The sequence below is a fragment of the Equus caballus genome, chromosome 5, assembly GCF_041296265.1.
Source record: "Equus caballus isolate H_3958 breed thoroughbred chromosome 5, TB-T2T, whole genome shotgun sequence".
Taxonomy (NCBI): domain Eukaryota; kingdom Metazoa; phylum Chordata; class Mammalia; order Perissodactyla; family Equidae; genus Equus; species Equus caballus.
This window is the reverse complement of record NC_091688.1, coordinates 24452246-24476237: the sequence shown is the minus strand read 5'-3', so window position 1 is coordinate 24476237 and position 23992 is coordinate 24452246. Positions and strand designations below refer to the sequence as shown.

At 39.3% G+C, this 23992-nt stretch overlaps 1 protein-coding gene across 7 annotated transcripts in view; it reads right to left on the bottom strand.

Annotated features, from left to right (window-relative positions):
• Positions 1-23992, bottom strand: part of LOC102147527 (uncharacterized) — a 109507-nt gene that overhangs the window by 8221 nt on the left and 77294 nt on the right. For 2 of the 7 annotated variants that reach the window (XM_070266734.1, XM_070266736.1), the window contains exons 3-4: positions 8601-8635; positions 7153-7221 (exon numbers count right to left, since the gene is read on the bottom strand). In XM_070266734.1, coding sequence (XP_070122835.1) covers positions 7153-7221; positions 8601-8635 — 104 coding nt within the window. Of the gene's footprint in view, positions 1-2897; positions 4880-7152; positions 7222-8600; positions 8636-16588; positions 16689-22915; positions 22988-23992 lie in introns of those variants that run through there. The other 5 variants (XR_011438555.1, XR_011438563.1, XR_011438522.1 and 2 more) reach the window with 5 other exon arrangements.

Below are 23992 nucleotides of genomic sequence, written 5' to 3'. Positions count from 1 at the left end.
TGATTTGTTTTGTTTTGTTTTTGTTTTGTTCACTACCTTTAACACAATGGTGAATGGTATGCCATAAGTGAAGAACAGTGGATGAAAAAATTGAGGGAGAGAAAGGGCCATGCTGGAACTCTGCGGGTCCAGCCACACAGCACGATGGCGTTCCCCCAAACCAGAGTCAGCACATTTCAACAGAACCAGACTCTAGTCTGAATTTGGTGACTGGTGTTTTCATTTGTAATTCTAATCAGATTTTTATTTGTTCTGCACTTTCTTTTTGGCACTCCTAATTATTGACACAAGGGACAAGTTAGTCAAATTTGTGGCTAAAATTGGGATGCCTTGTACCTGACAGGACTTCGTGTTTATCTTTTGTAGCCTAGAGTATAAGATTCCATCCAAAATTCAGCAAGTGAGATGTTTAAGATGGAATGGGTGGAGATGGAATTTTCCAGCCCTTAAAAAGGGCAAGAGGACACGAAATGTGTATTCTTGTACTTTTAATTTAGATTTATTTACTTTTCTATGCACGTTTTACCCATGTGAAATATGAAGGGAAAATTACTTGACTTTGGATCTTTGTAAATTCCAAATTCCTTTGGCTGTAATACAGAGAAATTTTGAAAACTGGTCCAAATTGTTAACTGTCTGTCAATTTGATTTTGCTCTCCACATTGAGACAGACTTGACAAGCTTGTGAGAGGACCTGAGGCCTCCTCAGTTTTCCTCCACTTTCTCTCTCACGAAGTTCCCTTCCTGCATATCCAAGCATTCTCAACTTTTTCCCTCTCCCCTCTGCCCCAAATTCTGAACATTAGTTTTTCCCCTGTTTTCTCAGCCAGAGTGCAAAGAGCAGGCTTTTCTCCTCTTGCTCCAAGGAGCCTAAGCTCTGCTCACTTGGAGGTAAAGCAGCCTCAAAGCCTGGCTTTAAGAACAAAGCATTAACGGAACCAAATAATTTTTTAAATTAAACTAGGGGTCAGCCAGGTGGTGTAGTGGTTAAGTTCTCGCGCCCTGTTTTGGCAGCCCAGGGTTTGCTGGTTGGGATCCTGGGCATAGACGTGCAAACGGGTCATCAAGACATGCTGTGGCGGCATCCTGCATACAGGAACTAGAAGAACTTACAACTATGATGTACAACTATGTATTGGGGCTTTGAGGAGGAAAAAAAAAGTTAAAAATATTAAACTAAAAAATTGCTATATACCTGTATCTGGGATGTGTGGCCACCAGGTTCACTGAGCCAATACCTGGGTGTCTGAGGGAAAACTTACATTTTTAGGTGAAGGAAGAGTGTTTCTTGTCATATGGAGGTTTCTCAACCCTATTAGAGAACCCTCTGCATGGAGGTCAGCCCAGTAAAGAATTTCTGTGAACTGTTAAACTTCACTTACAAAGTAAATCAGTCTCCCCCGCAAGCAGATAGCTTACCCCTAAGATCAGGGCCACACGTTTCATGGCCAGTTATAAGATCCGAGTCTACACAGTAAGCAACGTGAGGTCACGGCAATTGTTAGTTGTTTGTGGTTGTGACGTGGGGGCAGTGTAAACAGCTGATCTGGATCAAGACAGCTGAAAGGCCCATGGACAATCGTGTAATTTAGTTCTTTTCATTTCCATCATCTGTGCGGGAGAGGAATCGCTGGAAAACTCTACACAACTGACTTTACCTAAGAGTTTTCATATGTGGGTCACCACAAAAATTATCTGGAAGCTTTGTGAAAATGCTGATTTCTAAGCCCCACTTCACAGATTTGAGTCAGCAGGATGGCTTTGAAATTTATGTAATTTGAAAAGGCTCCCTGGGTGATTAGTGATCAGCTAGGTTTTTGGGATCCAATGCTTTCATTTCTGTTCTTAAATAGTATAAAACAATGATTAAATTAGATTAGGATAATAATATACTAAATGGGAGCTGAATATCTACATGACTCAACTCAGTGATTTTGCATAATGGCCAAAATAATGTTGGCAAAGTCAGGAAGTTTTTACTTCCATTCTTTATGGATTCACGGCTGTCTATAGAGCTAGCCTGGCTCTGGAGAGCTTTCTCAGTTAAGCTGCTCTTCCTTCTCCCCACCATCCCCTTCATCTGAAAAAAATTTACTTCATTCCCCAATAAAATATCTTTACTGTTATTGTTAGATTACACAAAGCAGTGTATGTATGACCAAAACTTTAAACACAAAGTAAAAATAACGAAAAGTAATTATAATTTCAAACTCTACCATATTCAGGTAAGTCCCCTTAATTTGGAATCCATCCTTTCATAAAACTATGTACACATGGAAATGCATTCCCCTGAATATATATTTATATAGCTGTTTTAGATTAGATTACCGATCAGAAATATTAACTCCCTCTCCTACCCCCATATCCATGGTTATAGTACACTTCCCTATTCCCTGACTTTGTCACTCCTTTTGGTCAATAAATGACAATGTGCCAGTTTCAAGCCTAGGCTTAAAGATGCCTCTCATGTCTCCTCTTGACCTCTTGAGCTTCTGCCATTCCCTGAGAAGAGCCTGCCCCAGCCCTGCCACTGATCTCACACTGAGCAAAGCCTTCTCTGCCAGCCCAGCCAAGCCAGAGATGTAGAAGATAAATAAACGCTTATCACTCTGTATCACTGAGAGTTTGCAGTTCTTTGTTATACAACAATAGAGAGTCAATGAAAAACTTTTTTAAGATAATAAGTTATGTAATATTATTATGCATGCATAAACACTATATTTTTTCAGGTTTTGTTGCTGATTTTGGTTTGTTTGTTTGCATACTACATCTCCCCATTCTCCTTACCACACGCTCTCCTCCAACCCCCATGTAACCAATGTTATCAATCTAGGCTGTATCTTTCTATACCTTTCTCCATTTTCATAAAATTATACACAAATATACAAACACATACATAGAGAAGAATCGTCATTGTTTGTTTTACAAAAATGGGTTAACATTTCTATTATGATATATCATGAAGCAGAAGTGTAGGTACATATATATGTCATATATTTGTTACAAGTATATGACAGAAGGATACAAACTTCTCTCAGGATAAGGAAAAGCTTGCCTGAGGCAATGATATTTAAGCTGAGCCATGAGGATGGTGTTATGAGCTGAATTATATCCCCTCCCCAAAATTCATATGTTGATGTCCTAACCCTCAATACCTCAGGATGTGACTGTGTTTGGAGATAGAGTTCTTATTAAAGAGGCAATGAAGTAAAAATGGGGTCATGAGGGTGGGACCTAATCCATTATGATTTGTGTCCTTTTAAGAGGAGAAAGTGTGGATACTAACACACAGAAGGAGGAGTATGTGAAGATGCAGGGAGAAGGCAGCCAGCCGAGAGCCAAGGTGAGAGACCTCAGAAGAAGCCAACTCTGCCAACACCTTCATCTCAGACCTCTAGCCTCCAAAACTGTGAGAAAACAAATTTCAGTTGTTTAAGCCACCTGGTACTTTGTACGGCAGCCCCAGCAAACTAACGCACATGGATAGGAGTGATCCGTTACAAAGACAAAGGAAAAAGGATACTTACACATTCTGGTGGAAATGTGAATTTTAGCAGCTTTTTTGGAGAGCAATTTGGCAAGTCATTAAAAATTTGTTTCCAGTTATTTTGCCATTACAACAGTGCAATTAAAAATATATACATGCATTTATCTTCCCTTGCTGAATGGGCTTTTATTTCTATGGACAAATTCCCGAGAGTAAAAATGTTGGCACCAGATCATTAAAAGAAATGCTTTTCTTATGGGTTCCCCAGAGTTCTCTTGTTCCTGCTATTACACTATACAATTGCTGCTCTCAAAATATTTCATTTCCTAAAACTCAAGCAGCATATTGAGTATGAAAATCAGTTAGGAAAATCACTCTCAACAAAATAAAAGGTGGCAAACTTACATAACCATGCAGATTATAACCATTTTCTATTGCTGCATAGCAGATTACTACAAGTTTAGTGGTTTAAAACAACAGACATTTATTATTTCACAGTTCCTGTGGGTCAGGAGTCTAGGAATGGCTTAGCTCGGTCTGCTGCAAGGCTAACATCAAGGTGTTAGCCAGGCTGTGTTCTTATCTGGAGGTTCAACTGGGGGTAAAATCCCCTCCTAAGCTCATTTGGGCTGTTGGCAGAATTCAGTTCTTGGTGGTTGTAAGACTGAGGGCCCCAGCTATGTAGCTTTCCCCAACATTGCCGTTTACTTCATCAAGCCAGCAAAGAGAGCCTGTAAAGTGAGTCTGCCAGCAAGACAGAGTCTTGCATAATGGGATCACAGGAGTGGCATGTCATCACCTTCATCATATGCTATTGGTTAGAAGCAAGTTACAAGTCCTGTCTACACTCAAGGGGAGGCAATCACACAAAGGTATGAACGTCAGGTGACAGAGACCAAGGGAGCCACCTGACAATCTGCTGCCACACAGATTTAAAACCTTCTTTGTCTGTGAACTAAGACATACACTCCTTTTACTTGGTTCTCTACTAATCAGATTTAACAGTGTGCTAGATTTCACAAAACAACTCAGTAAAGACACATGACGTTTCTTGCTCCCTTCCTGGACTTTCTATGCCTTGATGTTGCTTTCACTGGCTTTGTTACAATTAAATTCAAATCAGTAAACATTTGTTGAATACTGTCTAAATAACAATCTTTTCAGAGGTTGTGAGAGGTCCGACGGCTTCCATTTTCGAGGCTACTGTTATACTAAAAAATTTGAAGGAATGCCTAATAAGGGTTAGAGCACTGCTGTGTATTTTAAATGGGAATTTTAGAACTGAAAAATGCAATACCTGAAATAAAAAATTCACTGGATGGACTTAACATCAGAACAAAGTTGAGAGTAGAAAGAATCAGTTTCAAGTTAGATCAATAGAAATCGTCCAATCTGAAAAACAGAAAGAAAATTTTTGGAAAAATTAACAAAGTCTTAAAAATCTGAGGGAAAATATCAAAAGGGCTTACATACAGGAATGAAGAGAGAAAATGGAGTAGAAAAAATATGTGAGCAAATGATGGCAACAAAACTTCCCAAATTTGGTGGAAGACACAAATATACAGATTCAAGAAGCTTAATAACCCCAATCAGGGTAAATACAAGGAAAACCACATCTAGGCATATTCTAGTCAAACTGTTTGCGATAGACAGTTTCTGACGTAGCTTCCAGTGACCCTAAACTCCCGGTATTCGTGCCCTTGTGTAATCCCCTCCTCTTACTACAGTCTCAATCTTGTGGTTTGCTTTTCATGAATAGAATACAGAAAAGTTATGGGATATAACTTCTGTGATTAGATTACAAAAATTGTGACTTTCCTCTTGGTAGTGCATTCTCTTTCTCATTCTCTCTCTCTACTCCCCTCTTGCTTGCTTTCCTGAAACAAGTTGCTTCGTTATAAGATGCTCTATGGAAAGGACCATGTGGCAAAGAACCGAGGGAGGTTCTGGCCATTAGCTCTTGAGAGACTGACACACCTGGCTGACAGCCCACAGGAATTGAATGTTGGCAACAATCACATGAGTGAGCTATGTGCAAATTCTTCACATTCAGGCCTGAGAAGGCTGTAACCTATGAGAGATAAAAACCAGAGGACCCCAAAAGCTTTGCCCAGATTCTGAATTCCTGACTCACGGAAACTGTAAGATAATAAATATGTATTATTTTAGTTGCTAAGTTTGGAAATAATTTGTTACACAGCAACAGATAACCAATATATTGCTGAAACCAAAAATAAAGAGAAAACTGTGAATGCAGTCCAAAGAAAACAATACATTACATACAAAAGGAAAAATTATTCAATGACTTTAAACTTTCCAAAAGTTATGGGGGCCAGAAAACAGTGAGAGATATTTTTCGAGTGCTTAAAGAATGAAAATATCAATTCAGCATGCTGTATCTAGCAAAAATATCCTATGAGAATTAAAGAAAACTTTAAAATTTTTCAAGTTTTCAAATAAAGGCAAACTAGGAGATTTCCTTACCACCAGAAGTACACTACAGGGAATGCTAAAGGGAACTCATCAAACTGAAGGGAAATGACACCAAAGGGAAGCTCAGATCTTCAGGAATGAATTAGGACCATCAGGAATGGTAAATATCTGATAAATATACATGACTATTTTCCTCTTAATTTATTTAGAATAAACATGATTGTTTAAAGCAAAAATTACAGCATAATTTTTGGAGTTTATAATGTATATAGATGTAATATACATGATAGCTAGAGCATACAGGATGGCAAATAGAGGGTTAAATGAACCTATACAAATGAAGATTTATACATTTTATGTAACATGATACATTAAATACAAGCAGACTGTGAAAAGTTAATGATGTATATTGCAACCTATGGAGTGAACAATTAGAAATTAGTGCAAAAAAGTATAGCTAAAAAGCCAATAGATAAAGAAAAATATAATTCAAAAAAATATTCAAATAATCCAAAGAAGGTAGAAAGTGAGAAAATAACAAAACACAACAAAAAAAACAGAGGAGACAAACAGAAATAAATAATAAAACATCAGACTTAAATCAAACCATATCAATCATTACATTATATGTTAATGGACTAAACACTCCAAAAAGGGGGCAGGGAATATCATAACAGATTAAAAAGCAGGACCCAACTCAGAGATATATTTAAAACAATGCTTGTTAACTTTTATCCAGCATTTCTAGGTTTTTTTAGCAGAAAGATTTTCAGGATTATTATTTTTCTGGACCAGAAATCTTGACATCCTCTTTTACGTGAGAATGGTAGGAAGGGGAAGTGAATGACAGCAATTGGTACACATCAACTCATTCCCTAAGTCCTATCCCTGCTTGGTGGACAACCTTAAATAATAGAAGAAGAGGAAGTTTAGAGGAAAATGATGTCCTGGATGTCTAGACCGATTGGTGATTCTCAGAAAGAGACATGTTGTGCACCAATGTTTAAAGTCTAAAGATTTTAAATTATCTTTTTTTCTTTTGTTTCTCATTTGAGCACCTTTTTTTGAGCACCTTCCTGCCAAGTACTGTGCTATGAATTAGAAATATGGAAAGGAAAAAAATAGACATAATCCTTGTCCTTAAGAAGAAGCCCAAGTGGGTAAATAAACATTCAAGAACTAGCCAAATAATTATTTAATAGCCATTTCGACAACTGTTAAGTATAAGTTACCATGAGAGCCAGGCTGTAGATGACTTCAGCAGAGGTGCCAAGACTCATCCATTTGGAACACTTAATTACCTTGTAGAATAAAAAATAAAACTCAATGAGTGGCAACAAACCTCATTCCCCATGCTATCATCAGTTTTCTGGATTAACCTGAATTGATTACTAGAAATTTCCGAGTTTTAGAAATCAGTGACTACACACTACTCTCTTACTGTCTGAATGGGGAAGCCTTATGCTACAGCATATGCTCCTCCCCTGGAATCCAGGAGCTATGGCTCCTTGATATGAATATTGGCTATCCTGTATATGCTTTTAGTGTGCCATAAACCTTTGGTACTTCTTATGGAAGAAATAAAATGGCACATGAGCATCACTCAGGGTCCAGTTCAAAAGAGAGAAACTACACAAATTGTTTCCACAGAGAGAATTTAACCTAAATAATTATTAGTCATTTGTAGGGAACTAAAAAGGCAAACATGGAAGCTAACCTGTCACAGAGATGGTAACTATAGGAAGGAACTACCGCTCTTAGGGCTGAGGGGACAAAAGGAAGACATTGGGATTATTAAAATGTAGAGGGCTGGAGGAGGAGTCCACGGAGCTGGGACTTAGTCCTTTGAGGAAGGACACCGCACAGCTGGTGTTATATCTCTGAGTTTGCGTTAAGGCTGGTACTGGGAATAGGGAAAAACTGCAGACAGAAACCAGTTGGTGCTACAGCATTTACCTGTCACTGTCAAGGTAAAGAATCATTGCTGTGATGACAATGACAGTAAACAGGGAGGAGCAAGTGCCTTTTTTCTCCACCTCCAGTTTCCCTCTAGCATTCCCTATGCTCGAAGCCTAAGCAGGGGCAGCTGGAAAAGCAAAAACTGTGATTTGCAGGGTCCAGCAGCACAAAGCAGAGAATAGAAAGGTGTGTCTGCTGCAGAAGCTAGTTAATAACTGTCACAATGTGACAGAGCAAATTAAAACTGCAGAACTGAAGACAGTGAGAACTTGAGAAGCTGAGAGTAGAATGACCAGGGCGTTGAACGGGCATGGGCAGGATGAATTTGCTGACTTTTATCCAGTGAGTGTCCTTTCTTTCCCTTTAGTTCTTTACCATTTGGGAACTTGGAGCAGGAGCTGCTAAGAATGAGTTAAAAATACTCATTCATATTACAGTTTTTTTTTTTAATTAGGACCATCTCAAATATGCCATAATGCTTGCCCTCCCTCTGATTTCCCCAACAACATTGTCTGGACTTTCTCCTCATAGACATCACCCTGTTATCTGGTACTTAGACTTTCAGGAACCTCAACTCTGGAACACCTGTGAGCCTGATAAAAAGCCTAAAGTAAATGCAGCAAGAGCTTGCAGCTAGTTTGAAATAGATGTCATTAAAGTCATACACTTTATCTCCATCCAGACAAAGAATATTTAAATTAATATTACACTTAATACTTACTTCTCTGGTTTCCCTTGGCAACCATGCAGGAGTGGCTGAACAGAAAGGAAGAGGAAAAAAAAGTTACATCATTCTGGTAGCTTCAAGAAGTTACCATGAAGAAGAGAGATGCAACAAGAAAGAAGACAGCATTATCACCACCAAAAGCAGAATAACAGCATGCAATGTGGAAGTAAGTACTCAGCCCTACAAACCACACAATTTCAGCCCTATAAACCACACAATTTCAGAAGCATCAGTGAGGGAAAAGACAGCCCCACTGTGAATCAAGACAGTATAGCAGTATGGCAGTATTCGGGAAACAGAGTGATTAAGTTCTACCTGCCTCATCCCCCTGAGGCATGTCATTTTATCACAGATCGGAATAGCTATGTGTCTGTTTGTTTATCACTGCATGTCCAGTGCCTGGAATAAGACAGAGATTCAATAAATGAATCGTGGACAACCACATTGACACCAAATCCCAAAAAGTGTTAAAAATTATGATGAAAATATTCTAGTGGCAAATGCAAAGATCTATCAATTGCATTTTGAAAAGTCACTATTATGATGTCACTATGTGAGGGCTACAGAAAGTAGGACCAGAGAGAGTTATTTACTTCAAAAACAAAAATGCACTGATGCAGACTGCTACCCTGATTCTCAATGGGCTAAAATGAGGATTTGGTTCATTATTATTTACTTAAGGAAGACCAGTATTTCTCCCTCTCAACTAGTCTATTCGGCAGCTTTTGTTTTGTTGCCATTCAAAGGCTCTTCTGTTAGGATGGATGTAGTAGAAGCAATAGGTACATAATGAACAATTATATGATTATCTCACAAGTAGAGAGGGCAGAAGAGATGTTTTAAGAACAACTTTGAAAGCCATCTCCTATTTGGTGTAACCAGAGGATGCTAAAAATTCAAGACAATCTAAAAGGTTGCAATTGGAAAAAGTCTGGTTCATTTAACATTAAAAGGCTGTATAGGCTTTAGACTTTAACTTTTTAAGTCCAAAGTTAAGCTTTTTAAGAGACAGTCATCAAATTAACACTCACATCAAGAACAACTATAACGCAAGATTTTTTTTTTTTTTAAAGTCAGTTATTTGAAGATATTCAAGAGCAATCAAAGCAGCCAGGGCAAGGAAGTCAAGATCCTAGAGGAAAGGAATACAAACTAGAATAAACTAGACACTTGCCACTAATTTTTCCTCTCAGGGCATTTGCTGTTTCATAGCTGGAAGATAGAGACACAGCAAAAAGCAGTGGCCATGCGCTTTTAGCAATCTCATGGGGATGGGAAGACAAAAATTGGGATTCAAGATAGGTAGAGCAACCAGGATCCCAGAGAGAACAGAATCACAGAGAAATGAGTATGACATTCTGCAAGGATTTTGACTGAAGGAATTTTCTGAATCCTAAGTCTCTGGGCAATGGGGAAAGGTGGAGGAATAATAACAGCAAAACACACACACACCAAAAAACCTCAAAGTTATTAAAGTGTTTCAAGGATAGCTATAGATTAGGGCAGTCTTGGAGGGCTAAACAGACAAAAACAGGAGTTCAGAGCCTGAAATGGAGAAGGAATCCTTGACAATATGCCAATTTTTAAGCAGAGATCACTGACTGACTAGTCCCTAGGTTAAAGGCTACAACAGTAATCTATCATCCCTTACAAAGCTTTAAACCCAGCCTCCAACCATCTCAAAGTCTGACAGGAATCAATGTAATCTGTCTCTAGTTAAATGAGAGCATGAAGAAAATTTAATCATCCTTAGGGGCAGCCCTGTGGCCAAGTGGTTGGATTTGCACACTCTGCTTTGGCAGCTTGGGGTTTTGCCAGTTCAGGTCCTGGGCGTAGGCCTGGGGCCACTTGTCAGGCCATGCTGGGGTGGTGTCCTACATGGGGGAGCTGGAGGGAACTGCAGCTGGAGTACACAGCTATGTGCTGGGGAGCTTTGGGGAAAAGAAGAAGAAAAAATTTAATCATCTGTAGAGGAAGATAACATCATCCAGTGCCTCTAAATAGTTTCACATACAAATTCCACATTCAATCAAAAATGTCCTGGATGGGGCTGCCCCAGTGTCGCAGCAAAGTTCACATGCTCTGCTTTGGCAGCCTGGGATTTGCTGGTTCGGATCCCAGGTGCAGACCTATGCACCACTTTTCAAGCCATGCTGTGGGAGGCGTCCCAAATATAAACTAGAGGAAGACGGGCACAGATGTTAGCCCAGGGCCAATCTTCCTCAGCAAAAAGAGAAGGCTTGGTGGCAGATGTTAGCTCAGGGCTAGTCTTCCTCAAAAAGAAAAAGAAATGTCCTTGACCAAACTATTGAAAAACAAAAACAGACAGTAGAAATACTCAGATGACCCAAATTTTGAAGTGATCAGATACATAATTTAAGATATCTTGATTAATATGTTCAAGAATATCAAGAGAATGATACAGAAAATGCATGAAAATGTGGAGAAGTTTTATTAGACAACTAAGATATATAAAAATAAATCAGGTGGCCGGTCCCATGGCTGAGTGGGTAAGTTCATGCACTCCACTTCAGTGGCCCAGGGTTTCGCCAGTTTGAATCCTGGGCACGGACATGGCACCGTTCGTCACACCATGTTGAGGCAGCATCCCACATAGCACAAACAGAAGGACCTACAACTAGAATATACAACTATGTACTGGGGGGCTTTGGGGAGAAGAAGATGGGGAAAAAAAAGAAGATTGGCAACAGATGTTAGCTCAGGTGCCAATCTTTAAAAAAGTAAAAAATAAATCAAATAGAAATCATAGAAATTAAAAATAAAATTTCAGAAATAAAGTACTCAATATAGGATTCACAATAAATTGGACACAATGGAAGAGATGATTAGTGAACTGGAAAGTAGGTCAGAAGAAATTATACAGATTAAAGCAGAGATATAAAGGACAGGAAAATAAAGAAAATTGTAAAATGAACTTGTAAGACATCAACATAAAAAGATCAACATATGTAGTCCCAAAGAGAGAGGAGAAAGAGAATGGGTAAAAATTTTATTTGCTACTGTCTGATAATTTTCGAGAATCGGTGAAAGACATTAAGCCTCAGATTAGAAAATCTCTAAAAACCTCAAGTAGAACAAACACAAAGAAAATCATATCTATACACATCATAGTAACACTTAAAAATTAAAGAAAAAGGAAAAAAATCTAAAAATCAGCAGAGGAAGAGGGAGATATGCATAATATTAAAGGAGTAGCAATAAAACTGATGACTGACTCTTCGAAAGAAAATGTGGAAGGGAGAAGATGACGGAATAACATTTTCAAAGTGCTAAAAGAGAATAGCAGCCACTCTAGAAAGTTATATCGAGTTAAAATACGCTTCCAAAATGAAAGTAAAATAAAGACATTTTCAGACACAAAAACTAGGGGGAATTTAATGCCAGTAGACCTACACCAAAAGACGTACCAAAAGACTTCTCCAGGCAAAGGAAAATGATCCCTGTTTGAAGCTCAGTAACACAAGGTATAAAGAAGGAAGAAGGGGTAGATGTGTGGTTAAAACTCAATGAATATTGACAGTTTAAACTATGATGGCATCTTGTTGAGGTTAAAATATATGTAGAATTAAAATACATGGTATTGATGACAAAAATAGATACGAGGGAGAAAGAGAGTTTACTACAATGTTTTCCAAGAGTAAGTGTAAGGTAAAAGCATTTTCAGTTATAAAAGGACTGTGAAAGTTCAGCGCTAATAAACTCTTGGTGAAAAAACCCTAAAGAATGTTCTTTGCAAAATGAAAATGAGCCAAGAAAGAAGCAGTTGGGGGCGGGGGGGGGGGGGGGGGGGGGGGGCAGCCCGGTGGCATAGTGCTGAAGTTTGTGTGCTCTGCTTTGGCGGCCCAGGGTTCATGAGTTTCCATCCTGGCACAGACCTACGCATTGCTCATCAAGCCATGTTGTGGCAGCATCTCACATACAAAGGAGAGGAAGATTGGCATAGATGTTAGCCAATCAAAAATCTCAGCAAAAATCTTCCTCAAGCAAAAAGAGGAAGATTGACCACAGATGTTAGCTCAGGGCCAAACTTTCTCACCGAAAAAAAAAAAAAAGTAGTGGAAGCAAATATATTAATAAACGTTTTGGTAACTCTAAACAGATATTGACTGTGAAGAAGAAAAGGAAGAAAGGAAGGGAGGGAAGAAAGAAACAAGGAAAGAGAGAGGGAAGAAAGGAAAGAAAGAGAGAAGAAAGGAAAGAAAGGAAGGAAGGAAAGGAAGAAGAAAGAAAGAAAGAAAAGGAAGGAAAGAAGGGAGGGAGGAGGGAACAATAACAATAAATCACTAGTTTCAGAAGATATAAAAGCAAGGTATAACCAACATGAAATAAGAACAGGGTAGTTCAAATTTAAAGCATTCTAATATCTATTTTTCCTTGTACTTTTTGTTTTTTAAAGTTTCTATTCTTGAATGCGTTTTATTTTTGTAATCAGGATAAACTATAAATTCTGAGGGTTTTTAATTTTTATTTTTGTTAATAGTAAGATCCTACTTATGTAGAATGATTTCCTATAGGGTCCAAATGTGATATTTTCTATAGATCCATGACTACAGACAATAAAATTAAGGTTCAAAAACTTGGTAACCTTGTGAAGATTGTACACTGAGTCTAGGATGGGCTAAAAGTGAATTCAGGCATCCTCCCTTTCAATTTCACACTGGATCGATAAAAACACATCAGTTCTTATTTACATCTGTCACCAAAATCTTAGTTATGTTACACACCATGGACCAGGATGTAGACTATTTTTAAGCAGGTTTTTATCACCACCCCACCCCCGCACATGAGTTTACAATGAAGAGAATTTAGAAAGAGTAACAATTGGCAGGTTAACCTTTTAGATTTTCTCCACGTCTGTGAAACCAGCTAACAATATATGGTAATGCGTTACTTAATAACAAGGATACTTTCTGAGCGATGCGTTGTTAGATGATTTTGTTGTGTGAACATTGTAGAGTGTACTTACGCAAACCTAGATGGTACAGCCTACTACATAACTAGGCAATATGGTACTAATCTCATGGGGCCACCGTGGTATATGAGGTCCATCATCAACCCAAACATCATTATGTGGTGTGTGACTGTAACCTAAGAAGGCTACTGCTACTCTGAGTGGTATTAATTTTTAAGATCTCCACGAAATAATCAGAGAATCTCCTATCCCTAACTAGACTCTGTAAACTTGGAAATGAAGTTCTTATCAAACAATACAGGGAAAAGCACTTCTGCTCATGGAGACATGGGCAGTAATCTCAACTAAGCAAATATGTTATATTCTGAAAAATATGCCAGGAGCAAGAAGATGGTTGTCTCTTATGATCTCCCTTACTATAATATTTATCACATTTTTGTAAATTTATCTTTTGGTTAATCATATAGCACAGCAGTCACACAAAGTAGCAAGTAATTTGAGACTGTTCTCTTCTTCAAAATTTAGCAGACTTAGGCAGCCAAAAATTATAGTTGAGGTATGCTAAAGTCCTGAATACTTGGGCTTACTATTGTGTAAAATGAACATTATTCACTTATTCAGCAAGTACTTCTTGACCAGTCTTAAAGGGTCACGTAGTGTTTTAGGGGCTGGGTTTCATCCAGACAAGACCACTGCCTTCAAAGAGCTCCCATTCTAGTGCACGAGACTAAGAAAACAATGTTTTTTGTTTTGGGGGGGTTTTTTAACATACAAATCACCTACAGAGTGTGTTACATGCTATGATTGAACTCTACAAAGTGACGAAACGGAGGGATTGGCAGTGGGGAAGCTATTTTAGATAAGGTAACAGGGAAAGCCGCCAAGGAAAGAGTTTGAAATGTTAGAGCAGAAACAATATAGAGTTGGCTGGAACATAGTGAAGGAAGAGGAGGGTAGCATAAAATGAGGTTGGAGAGGTAGGCAGGAGCCAGAGCATGCAGCTTCATGTGGGAGCATTACTTGTGTTGTGTTCTGTTTGTCTGTTCTTGTCTTAAACTATAAAGAGGTTTTATTTGCTCATATATCTGTACGGTTTAAGGATAGGATCAATTTCAGGTATGGTTTGATCAGGTCTCTGAGTCTGTTTCTCGATGATTTTGCAGGTTTTGCTCTTCTACACTCATTGGCTTCATCAAAGCTATTCCTTTTCTGGGTCAGAGATGGGTTATATGTTTCTTTTTTGGTTTTTATTAGTTTTTTTAAAAGATTGGCCCTGAGCTAACATCTGCTGTCAATCTTTTCTTTCCCCTCCTTCTTCTCCCCAAAGCCCCCTGGTACATAGTTGTATATTGTAGTAGTTGTAAGTCCTGTTTGTGTTATTTGGGACATCACCTCAGCATGGCTTGATGAGCAGTGCCATGTCCACACCTAGGATCCGAACCGGTGAAGCCCTGGGTTGCCGAAGTGGAGCACGTGAACTTAACCACTCGGCCACAGGGCCGGCCCCATGTTGTTTTCATTTTTAATGTAAACTTTTTACTGTCATTAGTATACAGATCAAAAAATTTTCAAAAGCTGAACACGCACAGGAAACATCCAGACCAAGAAAGAATATTTCTGGCACCCCAAAAGCCCCCCACCCTCACATTTGCTTTCATCTCCCTGAAAGATAGCCACTTTCCTGACTTCTATCACCACAGATGACTTTGAACTTTACGTAAATGGAGTCACATTGAAGGAACATTGTTTAGCCTCTTTTACTCAAAATTATGTTTGTGATATTTATCCATGTTAGGGTATTATTTTTAACGGTTTATCCATAATCTAAGATGTAAAGACACTAAGTGATAAACAATCAGTTAATTTACGTTTATTTTCCTAACAAATGCCTAAAATATGGTATGTGGCTCATAAATGACCATTTCCCAAATTAAATTTCCAAAATTATAGGCATAATGAAGCAAATTATGGTCTACCTACTAAACGCAATACAATTTAATTATTAAATTTACTTTTCCATAAGTTGATAATAACAGAGGAAATGCTTATATTCTAATGTTAGTTGGAAAAAAAGTGACAAAACTGTATACATAGTGTTTGCAGCAGAAACGGTTGGTCCTCTGCCTGGATCCTGAATCCCTTTACCACTTCTGTGTACCGTCCCTTGCGTCTGTGTGCTTCTTCTTGTAATGGCACACACCATGGCTCTCTTCAGAGGCCTGCCCATGAGCCCCTAGGGTCACTTTGCCAGCACACAGTAGCCAGAAGTGCTGGGGAATGCAAGTCCCCCTGAGATGACCTTTAGCCAATAACTGACCAGAGAAGGACCATGAAAGCCCAGTTCCCTTGGCCAAGAATAACGCTGGGACCTAAGTCACACTCCAGAGTTCCCCTGCGGGGTTGGGCTGAAGCTACCCTGCCTAGGACTTTGCCCAAATGCATACATTTGTTTGGCTTCTCCCGTCTTCCCATCTTTCTTCACCCCACTCCCTTATCAATTTCTTCCAGGAGACTTCCTTCACAAATCACTTGGACACATATCCTAATCTAAAAGTCTACTTCTGGGGAACTTGATCAAAGGCAGTTTTTTTTTTGTTTTTTTTTTTTAACAATGTTAAAAAGACGGAAGGAAGAGAGGGTGAAGGGAAAATATAAAAATTGTGCATTAAAAAACACTGGAAGCAGGGCCAGTCTGGTGGTGTAGTGGTTGTTTGCACACTCTGCTTTGGTGGCCAGGGGTTCACAGCTTCGGATCCCAGGTGCAGACCTACACACTGCTAATCAGGTCATGCTGTGGCAGCATCTCATATACAAAATAGAGGAAGATGCGCACTGATGTTAGCTCAGGGACCATCTTCCTCAAAAAAAAAAAACCACTGGAAGAAAATACCCTAAATATAAATAGTGATTTTCTTGGAAGCAGCCAGAGATGGCTGGGCTGGAGCTGTCTGTCCAGCACCTTTTCTCATCTCTGGGCTACTGGAACTCAGCAGAAGCAGCCTGTGGGACAACTTTGTAGGGATGTGGGAGGGAAAAGGAGAGGTCAAACCTGAGCCTGGAAACATGCAGCGGCGTGTGATGTGGGGCTCTTCCTTTGGACCCCGTGAAGAAATCACTCATGTTCCATAAAAATGTCAGCTTTTGGACACCTGTGAACAGACAGCATGAAGCATGGCCAATTCACATCACCAGAGAAGCAGCAGCAGCAGAGAGGGAACTGTAATCTCACCCAGTACAGAGCCTCCCCTCCTCATCCAGGGGGATAACACAGTTGGGGATTATTAGGGAAAAAAACGTTTCCATCTTTAGAATAGTAACTATTTCAGTTATCTCTTGCTGGGAAACAAACCACGCCAAGATTTAGTAGCTTAAAATAATAATGATTAGTTATTACTTATTTCTCATGATTCTATAAGGGCAATTGAGTTGTTCTTCTACTCCATGCAGTGTCACCTGAAGTCACACGTTGTGGCTTTCATCAGGGGCTATGCCAGGTGCCTTAGTTCTCCTTCATGTGGTGTTTCATCCTGCAGGAATGTGGCCTTTCTCTCCAGCAAGACAGCCTGAACATCCTCACATCATGTTAGCTGTGAGGGAGCCCAAGAGCTCAAATACGTGTTAACAAGTATCTGCTTACATCATGCTTGCAAATTTTCCATTGGCCAAAGCAAGTCACATGGCCAAGCCCAGGGTCAATGCCGGAGGGGATTACACAGGGATTCAAATACCAGGAGGTGTGGTTAATTAGAGGCTACCAATATAACAGTCTATGCAATAATTAACATTTGTGGGGCACTTAACAAGTGCTAGGCACTGTATTAAGCACTTTATATATATTAACTCATTTAAACCTCACAACAGCCCTCCATGAGGCAATATTCCTTTTATAAAGAAAAGTAAGTTCAGGCCCAGAGAGTTTCAGCAATTTGCCTTAGTCATACAGCTAGTAAGCGGTGAAACCATTAAATCGGTACCCCCAAGCTTAACCATTTCACTTTACTGTCCCAACAAGTTGAGATTCCTTAATAAACTCATTATATTTATTATGTTTTCTTAATGTTTTCCTCTGGGCCCCTTTTCTTTGTTTTGCTGAATTGCCTGTTTTTATTGTTCTCTTTACTCTTCTGGCCATATTGAATTCCACAAAGAATTCCCTAATAGTTTCTTTAAAATTTTTATAAGCATTCGTATTTGCATTTCTCTGTTAATACCAAAATTCAACAATTACTATATCTCTCACCTATTCTCTGAAATGAGACCTTTAGTACATTTTTACAAGTTAAAAAAATTGTATTTTATATTAACAATTCATGAACCTAAATAAAAGATAATCAGAAGTATGGTTTTTCAATGTAAACAGCCCTTTCTTAACCATTGCATTATAGTTCTTAACCATATAACCAGGATTATTTTGACTTATACATGTATTTTATTGTGTTAAATACGAGACTTTATTTCTTGTGTTTTATGTCTTCCCCATCTTGAGATTTTATTCTGATTCAAATTTCATTTGGTTAGACTATTTCCTTGAAGGATTTTGTTTCCACAAAGTAAACCTGTGTTAGAGAAAATTGTTCCTTGCTATCTATTTTCCCCTTCTTTCTCAAAATTTTAGCTGGATACATGGCTTCCCAGAAGAAATCACTTATCCTAGACTTTGTTATAGCTGGGTATGGCCATGTGACATTCTGATAAATGGGATACGGACAGAAGTACCATGTTCCATTTCCAGATCTTACCCTGATGGACAGGGGGCATGCCTCCACTTCCTTGTATTCTTTTCTGCTGATCTAAATGCATATGTGATAAAAGGAGCTGGAGGGGCCATCTTGGACCACAGATTGGAAGTTCGGTGGTAGCACAAGCTGAAGCACCCAGTGGTCAGTGATGGCAGATGCAGTCCTGGATGCAGCTGCCTGGGACATCTTGCTCCAATCTTTCTACTCTGGTTCTCTAGCATTCCTAGAGATGTTGTGAACCACCTGACATATTTTCAATGTATTCTTTTCCTTACTAGAACTGTCAGTTTCTGAAACTTGCAACTGAGGACAATGATACAGATATTGACAAGATGTGGTTGCAGGCAGTAGACCCTCAGGGGAATGGAAAGGGGATACATGGGTTAGTTATACTGTCTGATTGGAGGCGAAAGCACAGAACATCCAGTTAGCATTAAGTGACGTGACCCGGTAGTCTGTGGCACATAGTCTCCAAAGAGCTCATAAATAACCACCTGTGGTGACTGAGCTGGAATAAAGTGCTTCTTGAAGCCATTGGCAACTACATGGCTATTGCCATAGAGCACTGGGAAGGTTATGAGGAGGTCAAGGACTGTGGCACAGGGTCGCTTTTCTAATGGTCCTGGAAAACTTAAAGTAAGAGAATGACTGCTCAGATTCCTAAATTTTTGGCTTATGTCACAGACCGAAGCCAGTGGACTTTCCAGGATTTTGCTAACATATCTGCTTTCCTGAAACCACAAGATGGAGATAGCTGGAAAATAAATGCAAAGTTTGACCCCCAAACTTACTGAATTATAAGGCCATGAAACTTAACTGCCTTCGTATCTGTCTGATGTGCAAGTAAGGGCACTGATCAAGAAAGACTGGGACCCTATAATTGGAATTGGAGTATATAAAAAGATTTGGAGCACCTGCAATCCCCACTCCCGTTGAATCTCTCTTACTAGCTGAAATGTTTTTATTTTTTGCAACACCAAGCAATTTTCCATCTCCAAGCTGACACTGACTGGGTGTCCCCAAAATTTAACTCAATTCTGATACTATCTACCTGGAGATAGCACCAGATCCCACAGATTAAGGGCTGAGTCCCACAAGACTGCTCCCACTTCAGATGCCAATCAAAAATCCAGGTTGTTACCTGTGCTGCCAACCAACTGGCTATAGATTGGAGGTTCCCATGGCACATTGCTCATTGTAGATACTCAAGGACCCAGACTGATGAGTCCATGAATGCAGAAGCAGGGAAAAGTGTGGTGAACCACACGTAGCTCTCAAAGCTTCTGCTGAAGGGACACATTACTTCAGCTCATAGCTTATTGGCAAAGCAAGTCATATGGTGTGGGGTGAATACAAACATTATGTTGGGTTTATCCTGAGCAACCTGCCCTCCAAACTCCTAAATTATGTCCCTTGACGTAATTGGTAAAGCAGCACTAACTTTTTTTGAAAAGCATGTTAGTGACTGTTTTCTGTAAATTTGCGATGCTAGTTGGAGACACTACAGTTGAACTGAACTACCTTATATCAGGAGAGAGAGGAAGACCCTGGATTGGCAGAGGCCAAGTGAACACACCTAACCACCTAAAGTGGGGGTCAGGAGGAGGAAGTTCCTAAGAGTCAGAGACATGTGGGGGTCTGCAGAGTAAACTCTAAGTCCACTTTTCTAATCAGCTGCAGGGATTAGGACCTCAGGCCCATCCCACCCATCTGGATACAGATGGATCCAATAATTGTGGGTGCCCATTGTCTTTCAATGCAGTGACTTCATCCAACAGTGAATGTCAATGTATTCATTTCCTAGGGTTGCTGTAACAAATTACCAGAAACTTGGTAGCTTAACACAGCAAAAATCTATTCTTTTACAGTTCCAGAGGGCAAAAATTTAAAATCAAGGTGCCAAAGTCTCTAGGGGAGAATCCTTCCTTGCCTCTTCCAGCTTCTGGTGGCTCCTAGCAGCCCTTGGCTTGGAGCCCCATCATTCCAATCTCTGTCTCCATCTTCACATTGTCTTCTCCTCTGTGGCTCTGTGTGTCCAAATCTCCCTCTCCTTTCTTTTATAAAAACCTCAGCCATTGGATTTAGGATCCCCCCCTAAATCCAGGATGATTTCATCTCGAGATCCTTAACTAATTACCCTATATACACATAGGTTACATTCTGAGGTGTTAGATAGACATGAATCTGGAGGAAGGATGCTATTCAACACACTACAGTCAAATTTTTCTCAATTATATTGGCTGATCTTGGGGAGTTACACTCAAAGGAGTAGAAGAGAGGTCATATATGTTCCTCCTCTATGGCCCAAGTTGGGAATGTGGAGAGGGAAGATACTTTTATCCAATCCTGCACAACAAATTACTCCAAAATGTTAAAAGCTTAAAACTATAACAAATTATTACTTCTCACAACCTATGCATTGACTAGGTGGTTATTCTATTTTGCTGGTGTCTCCTGGGGTGCTGGAGTGCTGGAAGGTCCAAAATAACATCATTCACATGGCTGGCAAGTTGTTTTTGGCTATTAGCTGAGCTGGGGCTGTTTCCCAGGACCTTGATTCTCCTCCATTTGGCCTCTCTGATGTTGAAAAGAGCATGTAGGATAATGGCAGGTGTTGGAGAGAGAAGATCACGAGACAAGAGCCAAAGTCTTCAATGAATGAGGGGAGTAACCTCGAGATGTGAAGATGTCAGCAATAGTCAGATAGTATGAATTCCAAAGGAAGAAGGATTGTTACATAAGGATGGAAAAGTAATGGTCTACAATACTGCACTAGTGGAATGACTGCCCCAAGGCCCTTCCTTATGGAAATGTACGAATAGGCAGCCTCCATTCAAGTAATCTTTTCAGAAATATTAGAAACAATAATATGTGTCTTTGCTGCATAAGGAAATAGAATACTTTTACTAAGTTTCAGAGAAAGCATTGATCAGATTCCCTCCAAAGATTTGAGAACACTTCTTTAAGTAACTGTCACATAAGCATGGTAGTGTGGCAACTCAAGAGGGTTCAAGAGTTTAATTTAAGGAGCAAAACTTGGAAAAGATAGCCTAAATCTACCAATAAATGTATTCAGCTTCACTGAATAGTATTGAAGAAAATAATTAAGCAACTCCAGGTTAATAATATAGAAACCAAAACAAGAAAAATCCATAAGGTAGTTGATTAACATACACAAAGGCACATTTTTTAAATTGGTTGCTTTCTTCTACATACTCAAAAGTTTAATATAAAGAAAAACTTATTTATATTGTCAAAAATTAAAGGTGATGTGGAGATCAAAATATGAGCTTTTACTATTAAACTTTCCATTTAAACTTACTATAAACTTTACCAAGCAAATGCACCCATGAAAAACTGGATGCTTCTCAGCAACCAAGAAAAAAAGAAGAGAATATACCCTTCTGGCAGGCTAGCAGAGCCTCAAAATAGTGCTGAGCAGGGGCAGGCCACTCTTGCTAAGAATCCGAAAGGGAAGAGGTGAACTTCGAATACCTGCAAGAAGGAGGAGGTCCCATTTACGGGCTGATAAAATGTCTTCCTCTACTGGGTATAAGTATAGGCATTACTGGAAATGCCTACGAGGAGGTTACCTCCAAGAGGAGAGCCAGCTTTCAGTTACAGCAAGACTAGGAGCTGAGTTCCCAGCCATAGCGTGAGATAATGGGAGCGCTTGCTTCATTTGTGAACTAGGAGTTCCTGAAGATGCAGTGAAATGATTTGGGGAGAAGTAGGAGGTAAAGTTTAAGACTAAGTCAAGGACAAGAAGTTAGGCATTGATTAATGAAAACATGATGAGCAGCATGGGGAACTTAATCCTGACAGCCCTTTTAAGGCATCTGGCTCACCTATCTTGGGGGTGGCATCTCCAGGCCACCATCTAGCTCTTTGGGCTTTGAGGGCCCCTCACACACTCAAGCTCCTGTCACTCCCAGCAGCTCCCATCTCTGTTTACCAGGTTTCTGTCCATCCCAGTGAACACAGTCTTTGCTCTTCAGAAAAAGATATTTTGGACATATAACCCATAGATCTTATATTCTAGACTGCTTAACTCTTAAAGTTAATCATCTATTCCTCATGGTGCTTAAAATACCCTAAAAGAAGAATTTCTCTGCAGATCCAGAATAATTGGCAAAGAAGTCACTGAGGGTGGTAGACTGTAGATTACTTGGGTGTGGATGTGGTAGAGGTCCTTCACAGAATTTCCTCTGCTACTTGAGATGTAAATTTATTCTATGTATAAAGGCAAATTCAATTTCAGTACAAAAACAGAATTATTTTCTAGATGTTAACTTACGATCTCTTTGATGCCTCCTACTGTGGTATCTTGTTAACCATAGAAATACATCAAAACCTAGAAGCAGTCAGCAAAGCTTTAGGTTTCTAGAAGAATGCTTTTCAAGCCTAGCTCATTCTTATAAACAAACAAACGAAAAACCCTTACTTGACTCTCTGGATTATAAAATGTTTTTGTGAAAAACCCTGCAAAAGAGTTTTAATCAAACTCAGAAGCTTATTAAACTTTTTTCCTTTAGTCTAAATGTACAGTGCATTAAAATGCATAAGAATGGGCAATAGTTGAAGCTTTGTTCTTGAACAACCCCCTGGATCCCTGTAGATTTGATACTTAAAATTACCTTAAGTTCGAGGTTGGGAAGACTTTCTTTTTGTTTCAAAGCTCTTCCATATCAGCCTCTTGCCAAAGCATCCTGAGACAATAAGACAAATGTAATAGAAACTAATAAAGGGGGGATAATCAGTATTTCAAAAGCAATTTCTCTTTTCAAGGATCCTAAATTTTTTTAAAGAAAATATTATTTTAAGACAAGTTATTAGGGCCTCCTAAATACTTGATATTAGCCAAGAAAGTTACTCTCCAAAAAAATTTTGGAAAAACTTCAGAAAATCCTCTTCTGATCTCATTTAAAATGTATTCTTATTTTATATGCCCCAAATCTCCCAAGATTTCAAAGTGAATTTACTCATATAACAGTGATTTTAGGGATGTGCTTCAGGAGAGTTTGTACAAATGTGGAATATGGCCCATTGTCTTTGATGCCACATAATATCAAGAAATTGTTGAGCCAACCCTGATGGCCTAGTGGTTAAAGTTCCGTGTGCTCTGCTTTGGCGGCCTGGGTTCAGTTCCTGGGTGCAGAACCACACCACTTGTCTTCAGTAGCCATGTGGTGGTGGTGGCTCACATAGAAAAACTGGACAGACTCACAACTAGAGTATATAACTATTGCTGGGGCTTTGGGGAGGGAAAAAGAAAAAAAAAAAGAGAGGAAGATTGGCAACAGATGTTAGCTCAGGGTGAATTTTTCCCAGCAAACAAAAGAAAGAATGAAATTGTTTTCTTTTTTTTGAGGATGATTAGCCCTGAGCTAACATCTGCTGCCAACCCTCCTCTTTTTGCTGAGGAAGACTGGCCCTGAGCTAACATCCATGCCCATCTTCCTCTACTTTATATGTGGGATGGCTTGCCACATATAAAGCACAGCATGGCTTGCCAAGTGGTGTCATGTCCACACCCAGGATCCAAACCAGCGAACCCCGGGCCGCTGAAGCAGAATGTGCACACTTAACTGCTGAGCCACCAGGCTGGCCTAGAAATTGTTTTCAATAATTACAATTTTGTGGTTTGTAATCACTCCCTCAGTAGCTTTGCCTAGCTTCTTATAAAGAAATTAAAATTCACTGTGGCTAAAAGT